This window comes from Diadema antillarum, unplaced genomic scaffold, assembly GCF_040938485.1.
Source record: "Diadema antillarum isolate AM-2024a unplaced genomic scaffold, OU_Dant_1.0 scf00000131, whole genome shotgun sequence".
NCBI classification, from domain to species: Eukaryota; Metazoa; Echinodermata; class Echinoidea; order Diadematoida; family Diadematidae; genus Diadema; species Diadema antillarum.
In genome coordinates, this window is record NW_027271020.1 from 1,053,715 (window position 1) to 1,063,011 (window position 9,297).

General features: G+C 39.3%; 1 protein-coding gene across 1 annotated transcript in view; it reads left to right on the forward strand.

Annotated features, from left to right (window-relative positions):
- LOC139720644 (uncharacterized) overlaps positions 1 to 8,078 on the forward strand; it is a 103,146-nt gene extending 95,068 nt beyond the window's left edge. The window contains exons 10-12 of the mRNA XM_071632000.1: positions 1,473 to 1,601; positions 3,645 to 3,774; positions 7,995 to 8,078. Coding sequence (XP_071488101.1) covers positions 1,473 to 1,601; positions 3,645 to 3,774; positions 7,995 to 8,078 — 343 coding nt within the window. The remainder of the gene's footprint in view (positions 1 to 1,472; positions 1,602 to 3,644; positions 3,775 to 7,994) is intronic.
- The last annotated feature ends 1,219 nt before the right edge of the window (positions 8,079 to 9,297 follow it).

A 9,297-nucleotide genomic window follows, 5' to 3' on the forward strand; every position in this document is an offset into this window, starting at 1 on the left:
ACGCTGTTCCTAAACTTTAAGTTTAGGTTGAAAACTTAACTCTTGATGATTAGCTTGTAGTTTAGCACCGTGTGGACGCACTCGAAAGTTAGCAATCTATAAGTTTAGTTGATAATTAGAACCACGAGACATCTTAGGGTTTTACGCTCTCTCCACGAGCCACGGGGGGTCCCCATTGGTAGTTTCGTTCCGTGTGGACACAATAATCAACTAACTTGTGAGTTAGCGTGAAACTCGCTTCTCGTTCACATCTGGGTCAACCTTCAGCTGCGTTATTTTGTATGAGCATAAGGTCATCTAGCAAAGACTCTGGGATTCGCTCGTAAGTTGTAACTTAAAGTTTAGGTGCACGTGTGAAGCCGCGTCATGAATTCTCGAGTGAAGCTAATCATCAAAAGTTAAGTTTTTGACCTAAACTCCCAGTTTGGCAACTGCGTGTGAACCTACCTATTGCCATGTTGAGAAGCTGGGCTTGAGGGGGTTAAGAGCCAGAGGAATCATGAGGAATGTATTCGAGTGATCTTAAAAATGGATGTGACTCCAAAGAACGGTTAGTTATGGTCAGTGCGTCCAGCTTTCTAATAAACTCTTGTTTGGAAAACCTAGAGAGTATCCTGTCCGGCACAGTGGTCATTTCATTGTATCATGGCCATTTTGTTTATTGTCTAGCTCTTTCCTGATGTAAGCCAGGCACTATTAGGGTCCATTTTTTGTCTAGTGAAGAAGATATTCATGCCTGATGGCCTTGGCAAAGTGTGTTTGCCTCCTGAGTAGGTAAAGATGAATTGTGAGTGAAAAAAAATCAGACAGTTGATGAGCAGAAACAACTGGAATCGGTATTTTGTTTTCTCAAGTCAGAAAATCTTCCACTTTGCAGTGTAAAGAATTGCCAGTTTTCCCCATAGGAAACTCATTTCGTGAAACTGTATTACAATAATATTATGTGCTTGTTTGTGTCAGTGTTTGTCTATTATTTGTATTCATCACCAAGCTTGTTTTTCTTTGTTTTAAGAGTACTGTCATAGAGTAGAGAGAATTGGTCCATTTCGGTTGATGTCACTGATGTTTGCTACCTTCAGTATCTCAGATGAACTCATAATTGTGTACATGCCAATATGAGATTGCTTTCAAATTCTCTTTTTTATCTCTATGAGTAGTTTATTGTCATAATATCTTGAAACAGACTTGAAGGCTAGAAAATGCCAGCCTCATGATTACCTCTGTAGGCCTGTATGGATGTGTTCAGTCTCCAAATAAAGCAAACAGTGCCAAAGCAATCCAGAGCAATCCATGGTTCAGAGAGCATTGATTTCAATCTCATTTTCTGAATCATGCCACAGGAGTACATCAGACACTTAAGTCTGAACGCACCCTATGACACTCTTTTTTTGTGATATTTGCTATACTTGGTTAGAAATAGATATCGTAGAATGAATGAAATGAAATAATGCAATGCAACATTGATCCAACAGGGACTTCATTGAGCTGGTGGTGAGTCCAGACCGGGGCATCTTCATGAACAACCTACACTTCTTTGCCAGCACGTGTATCATTCCTGATGAGTCCTACCTGGCATCCATGCTGAAAATCTCTCCACTCAGGTAAAGATTTAGAGATTTCTTCTTTTTTTTTCACTTGTGCTCCTGCTCACTCTTATTCTTTTCTCTGTCATTCATTTATTGTCATCTGCCTCTTTTCTTTACAAACTCTTCATTGTGTTCCCCCACACTTTTTGGGGGGAGCAATGTTTTGAATTTTTTTATTTGTATGTCATCTTCCTACTCTGTTGTATGTGTCAGCTCAATAATTTTCTGAAATTGTGAGGATTGCTTTACTTGCAGTATTTGCTTGAAACAGGAGCTGGTGTGGTTCAGTAGATAAGACCATGGACTGTCAGTCACAAGGTCCATGGTTCAAGTCCCCTGGCTGCAGCTGTCGTGCCCCTGGGCAAGGCACTTTATCCTCAATGCATAGCCCTATAGAGGGGACTTTGAAGCTGTTAGTCCAACACAAATCAAATCAAATCAAATCAAATCAAATCAAATCAAATCAAATCAAAGCAATTCAGTTCAGATCAATTCAATTCAATTCAATTCAATTCAGTTCAGTTTAGTTCAATTTAATTCAGTTCAATTCAATTCAATTCAATTCAATTCATTTCAATGCAATCCAATCCAATCCATTTCAATCTAATCTATTCATTTCCATGTAATTAAATTCAATTCATTTCAAATCCATTCAAATCCATCTTGATCAGTGTTTTATTTTATCCCATGTCGTTTTTCTTTTTTTTTGACGTTGATGAAAGTCCCAATATGTTTGCCGTAGACTTAAGTAGCTGTCGTCATCTTGTAGAGACGTGCTCTGTGTTGGTACACGGCTTCCTAACCTCCCTCCTTGTGGCACGCATAAGAGGGGCATAGAAGCAGTCTTGTAAGAAATCTGTCATGTTTTACTGAGCAAGCAGGGCCTTCTTTTCAGGTCATGCCTTGTTCCTTAGATGAAAGAGACAAGTGGTAGGTATAGTGATGTTAGTCCCTGGCATTTTGTGAAAAGGCTGCTCCAGGGACATACATCTACAAATGTCTCAGTGATGCCCAGGTTTGACTTGACACGATTAATAGGCACAATGTGGTCGACGCAGTCACATGGATTTTCACCACTTAGACCTGTCATGCATGTTTGTGGGAGATATGCATGCTAGTTTCCAAAGTCAAAAGAGGTAATTGTCTTATGAAGACAGACAGAAATTCTACTGCCCTCGGTGGGAGGCTCTGAAAAGGTCTAAAAGATGCAAAGTAGTCGTTTGTGAAGCAACTGTTATAATTTCCATAAAAACAGTCGACGAAAATGGAAGAATACGGTGAGGTTGGTTGAAACAGTGCTACCGTTTTTTCGAGTATGCTGTAATTTACATCTATCTTTCTCCATCTTGAAATGCATTTACTATCTGCTGTCTGAGATTCTAAAAGCATGTTTAGTAAAGGAAATTCAAAACCCGTATCCTGCTTGGAATATCCTCTTCTGTTTTTGTACTTCTTTTTTTTTCACATTAACATTGCCAGGACCACCTTTCAGCAGGACTTCGGGGGGATAAAATGTTGGGATTTCCTAAATGACAAATGTCTTTCTAATGCTTTGGGTGATATAGAGAGATGTGTGAATGGGGACGGAGTTTGTGTTGCCACAAAGCAAGCAAGAGCTACATGCTATATGCTTGATATGCATTCTAGGTCACAGGCTATACTATAAAGTGAAGTTTGAAGTCACTATAGGAAACATCATCAAAACCCAGATCAAACAGATCATCCGGGTTCTTGATGATCTTTGTCTCTTCGCTTGTTAGTTTGCAAGACACGTTCCCGTACTTGCTTGTTGTTGATTTGACATTGGGGCCGTCTTTACCTTCATGAGGATGAATGCCGCATTGTCAAGTCTTCATTGATGTATACCCCCTTCATGTTGTCCCTCCCTTTAAGTCCAAAACGGGCAGCATACAAATTGTCTCGTTTCCTCCTTGCTGTGAAGCGGACAACAGTTTGCCTGCTTTTCCCTCCTACACGCTTCTTTCCAAGTCGGTGACAAGAAGATATGTCCTCAGGGCGTATCTCCACACCAGCTTCCCTGGCCACTTTAGCTTTCAGCAAGCTGGTCCTCCGTATCCTCCTCAGCCTCAGGGATCCCAGTCAGCCGAAGGTTGTCCCTTCTCAGCTCCTGCTGAATTTCATCTTGATGGAACTGTATTCTCAGCAAATGTGGATTGATGGCTTCCTTGTAGGCCTACACAGATATGGAGAGAGAGAGAGAGAGAGAGAGAGAGAGAGATGTGAGCCCGATATGCTGCATAAAGTACATGTTGGTATAGATAAGCGTGTGCATGTATAATATACATTTCTTATCTCGGCACAATTCAGAAACTCGAAATCATAGATGTGATGATCATGTTATCAAATCATTGTAAGTAAACATGGTAAAGATATAAGTTGAAATTATCACTTCAATAAGTAAATGCAGGGTCAGAGCATAAAGAGTATGTCCCAGAGAAATACTTTGATCAGACATCCAGCATAGATCTCCGCTTAGGCAGCAGTCGTTCTTCTGGGGGTTTTTTACGTCGGTGAGATGCGAGCTCCAGCTGCCGACAAAACTGAACTCGGACAGTTATGATCCGAACTTTGGAACGGAGCTCAATCTCCATTTGCCTGCTCGCCGTCGTTTGAGCTCGGGCATCGCAGATCAAGGCATGAGTCTGCGTGGTAGCAGGGACTAGTGAAGGCCGAGGAGCTGAAAGGACCGCCGATAGGGTAGCGTCTAGCTGAGTGGCCAAGTCAAAGGGTGCTTCCAAGAGACAAGCCAAGCGACTGTGCCGAGGTCCACGACGAGGGTATCGGACATCGATGACGACTGAGCCAAGCTGAGGGAATCACCAGTTCAGGTCATCCAAGATAACCTAAGTTATGTATTTGTGATTTGTTTCATATTATATTTTATGCTCAATGTATTGTTATGAACGAGAAAGCTGCAAAGATTTGAAAGATTAAACTCGAACATAACTGTATACGAACAGTTTGAATTTCCAGTATTTCGGTGTCAGAGTAGCAGAGAAAAAAAAAAGTCACTCACGTGACAGAGTACCAAGTATTATTTTGTCTTGATGGCTGAATTGTAAATGTACGCGGAAGTTTCGTTTGGATCAAAGAATGATTGCGTTCACCAATTTGTAAGATTTTTATGTTTTTATGATAATGCATTTCAAGGACCACTATTTTGAATTTTGACCACGAATTGTGTTGTTATATCAACCAGACAAAAGTCCTTCATTCAAAATCAAATGACAAGGATATTAATTCACTGTACACAGTAAAAACATCGGTGTTAGATTTAACACCTGTAACTTCAATAGAGGACCACACCCACAGGTGTAGGAAATGCACTGTTATGGTGTTGAAAAGTGTTCACCTGACACTTCGTGGTGTTAATTTGACACTGTACCTGGTGTTATTTTGACACTGTACTGGTGTTACTTCAAAAATAACACCACATGGTGTTGATTCGATATTTGTTAGTGTTAATATCAATGGTTTAACACCCGTCCAGCTTCAATAAGAGACCACACCATCTGGTGTTACTGTGGTGTAAATTTATTTTCACATTTTTTCAAAAATCTAGGATTTTAATGTAAAATTCTTGATCGTCTTGTTTGAATTCAAAATCAACAAGAAGTGCAGTTACTAAGAAACTCTTCAAAAAACAGTTTTATATTTGGAAATGACACCCGGAGGTGTTAATTTAACACCATAAATGAGCACCGAAAATTTGACACCAGCTCGGTGTTCGCTATTTAACACCGGACTTTTTGCAGTGTACGTCTGTTTTGTTTGTATACATTATGCAGTGTTTTGTACTAATTATGCTGTATATTGTTACGCTTGAGAGACGAATGGGAAGAGGATAATTATAGGACACTTCATTACAAACAAAAAAGAGGGAGGATAATATTGATTAGATAAAACTAGAAATGCCGCTATGGCGACTGATGCCTCCGCCATAATGCATGATTCTCCCAATAGGTGTATAGTACAATGTCTTCACAACGTGTAATGAGTTTCACACAACTGGCAAAATATTGAAATGACAGATTTGTCAGAAATATCTTGAATGTTCACTTCCCTTGAATTAGGTTTGCTATAATTGTCTAAGAAAGAGTTCAGGTACATGTATTGGGGGAATTGAGGATTTTTACTTAACTTCTGACTGACCCTTTTAAAAGTTTATGCATTGAGTAATTCTTAAGGTATGAAGAAAGAGTGTAATAACAGTGCAAAATAGATTTTTTTTTGCATCAAAACTTTGCTTTGACCCTTAACCTTTGACCTATGACCTTCTTACAGGAAATTTCCAAGAGAATATCCATTAGGTAATCAGTACATATTGTATATTGAATTTTAAAAATAATAATGCAAGCATTGCATATATGTGACCGTGCACCTCAAAACGAACATAAAGTCGCACACACTGATTTTGCGTGAGGACTGAAAATAAGTGAAATGGGTCAACCTAGCCGAACTTGACTTTTTCATATTTTCTGAAAGCGCGGGTCTTCTTTTACATTATGCTAAAATTTGGTAACATGAAACGGGCAGAAAAGTGTGTTTTTTTAGCAGTTTATCTCAAACATTTTTGGTAGAATAGTGTGATTAGGTTTGTCTTTAGAATCCCTTTTTCATTTCTGAAAAACCTTGTCCACACTCTTCACTTTCAACTCTAATAACTTTTGAGAGGATAGTGCTACTGCTTTGAAAGTTGGCATTAATTATAAACAGAATATGTTAATGAGGCATGCTTAATTTCAATTTAATCTGATAATTCCTTCATTGTTGTCACTCTGGTGGTTTACTTCCTGTTTTTTGTCCCATTCATCGCACAGCCAGCACGGTTTGGTGAAGATTAAGCGCTTGAATAGACACTGTACTTCAGAGCCTCTTTTCTCAGTTCACACTTTTCCTGAGTTTGTGCTTTCTTTCCAATATTTAGATAGGTTAGGAGAGTCCATTTGATTTGAGTTATACATCATTTTAAAGCTTAAAGTCTGCTCTTTCAGAATAAGGTCTTAACTAAAAATTCATGTCTGGCGACTTTTTGTTTGTTTTGAGGTGCAGGGTCACATATATACTAGTATATTAGGGAAATAGTAAAATATTGAGGAGTTGACCTTGACCTTTGACCCCTGACTATTGACCCATGACCCCTAAATTCCCTAGATAATCCCTGCCTCTCAGTACATGGATATGTACCAAGTTCAATGAAGATACATTGAACCATCTGCGAGAAAAGTGAAATTGTAACATTTTCACCTAACCTTTGACCTTTTGACCATTGACGTTATGACATGAAACTCTCTCTAGAGAATCTTTATGCAGTAGTACATGTCTACACTAAGTTTCAAGAAAATACCTTTGGGCATGCAATGGATATGGAGGAAATAGCAACATTTTTAGCATTTGACCTTGACCTTTTGACCTTTGACCTCTTGCCAATGTCACTAAAATCTACTCAACTAATTGCCCTATCATACATCACCCTTGGACCAAGTTTGGGGAAAGCTGCTCCATCCAGTTTTGAGTTATCACATAAACAGATACATTTTAGGATTTGACCTTGATCTTTGCCCTTTGACTTCTGTCCGATTTCACTCAAAAATCAATCAAGTAATTGTCCTACCATACATTATCCTCGGACAACGTTTGGTGAAATTTGCTTGATCCAGTCTTCAGTTATCACGTAAACAGATACAATTTCATGATTTGACCTTGACCTTTGACCTTTGACCCTTAGTCAACTTCACCCAAAATCTAATCAAGTAATTGCCCCGTCATACTTTACGCTTGGATCAAGTTTGGTAAAATTCCAGTTAATATTACTCAAGTTATCGTGTAAACGAATGCGGACGGACGTACGGACGTATGGACGTACGGACGTACGGACGTACGGACGGACGGACAACCCGAAAACATAATGCCCCAGTCACACAGTGCTTTACGATGTGTTATGTCCGCCGCGGATGGATACGGATGAGTGAACGCAGGTGGACGCAACGTGGACGCAGGCATCCGCAGGGTCGTATGTAGACGTAACTGTCCGTAAATTATCCGTAAAGAAACGCAAAATGACGGCGCCAAGCCTGCAAAATTTTGAAATGTTCAAAATTTCGCAGAGGGAATTCACGGATGCTGACTTACGCAAGTAACCGTAACCAAACGTAACTATCCGTAACTGAACGGAACTATCCGTAGCTTGGACGCAGACCATCCGCAAAATTGTTTACCTCCCGTCCGTTTGCGTTCGTTTACGTCCACCGTAAGTATCCGAAATTAACCGCAAGTTAACGTATCACAACACATTCGTCCGCTTACTGATTTTTGCGGACAGTTACGGATGCTGAGGACGATTACGTCCTTCGACGTTTTCCGTTTTGCACTCGCATGGGAACACAGAGACTCGTGGAAAGCCACAAGCTGCAGCGCATTTACCTGAAGGAATACTACAACACAGTTGGAGCGGTGGAGAGGCAGCTATAACCGCATGGTCAAATTATGAAATTTCTACCACAAATGGTCATTTTAGGTGGCACCCATATACTCAATGACATCGGTTGTCCCTTGGTGCTGAACTTTTTTTCTTACACTCGTTAAAGGTATATATATATATCTTTTTTTTTTCGAAAAAGGCAATATTTTGGGTAGGGGATGGGGTTGCAGCATTTTATTCACTCTTTTGGCCGGGGAAGGTGTGGGACAGCGATAACTATATAAAATGAGAACGAATTTATTATTTCTCTTTATATACCTCATATATAGATCCCTCTCATCTGATTGGTTAAAAGTGGAGTCATGAAAATAGCTGTGCCCCATTTTTGATCAAAATGACGTCATGATTTACTGTGCCCGGGGCACAGTTGATTAACTGTGGCCTGTAAATAGGTTTGGAGACAGTCGCAACCCCGTACACATAGATCACTCCATGTACGCACCAATGATGCGACCGCCGCGCTGTCGATCAGCGTTGATTACGAGTGCTACGGTATCTATATTTCGGAATCTATATTTTCGGTATATGAAACAAATAACGACAGCTTGATATACGGGGCACAGTTAAAATTATGTAGGCCCTCGGTGATGTTAAAACCATAACTATGCCCTCAGCTTCGCTTCGGGCATAGTTATGTTTTTCATATCACCTTGGGCCCATAATTTTAACTGTGCCCCTCATGGCAGTCATTATTCGTATAATAGTGTTACCCACTTTACGCTCCATAGAATGTGTATTACATTATCTATCTATCTATATATATATATATATATATTTATTGCACTTGGATGTGGGAGGGGTGTTTGAAAGTCTTGATGTCTTTTTTTCTGGAAATTTGATAAGCATTGCTTTATTCTAAAAATCCCCTTAACATAACCCAATAAGTCATGAATATCGCTGCACAACGACAGCATTGCCACAGTTTGTCTATTCCATGACTATAAGTAATATTTTCTTACTCTAATGTTTAACTTATCGATGTATATTGTATTTCATTTGTGGTATAATTATGTTATGTATTCTTAACATTTATGACGTTTATTCATATTTGAGTTGCACTAATAAAATTTAAACTTCAAGTTCAAAATTTCATTTATCTTTTATTACTGTTAAGCAAATTAAAGGATTACGAAATTTTTTCACAACTTGTACGTACTTCAATTTCAGTTTTCCCAGTGTACAATGTAAGACAGTACAATATGTGATAAC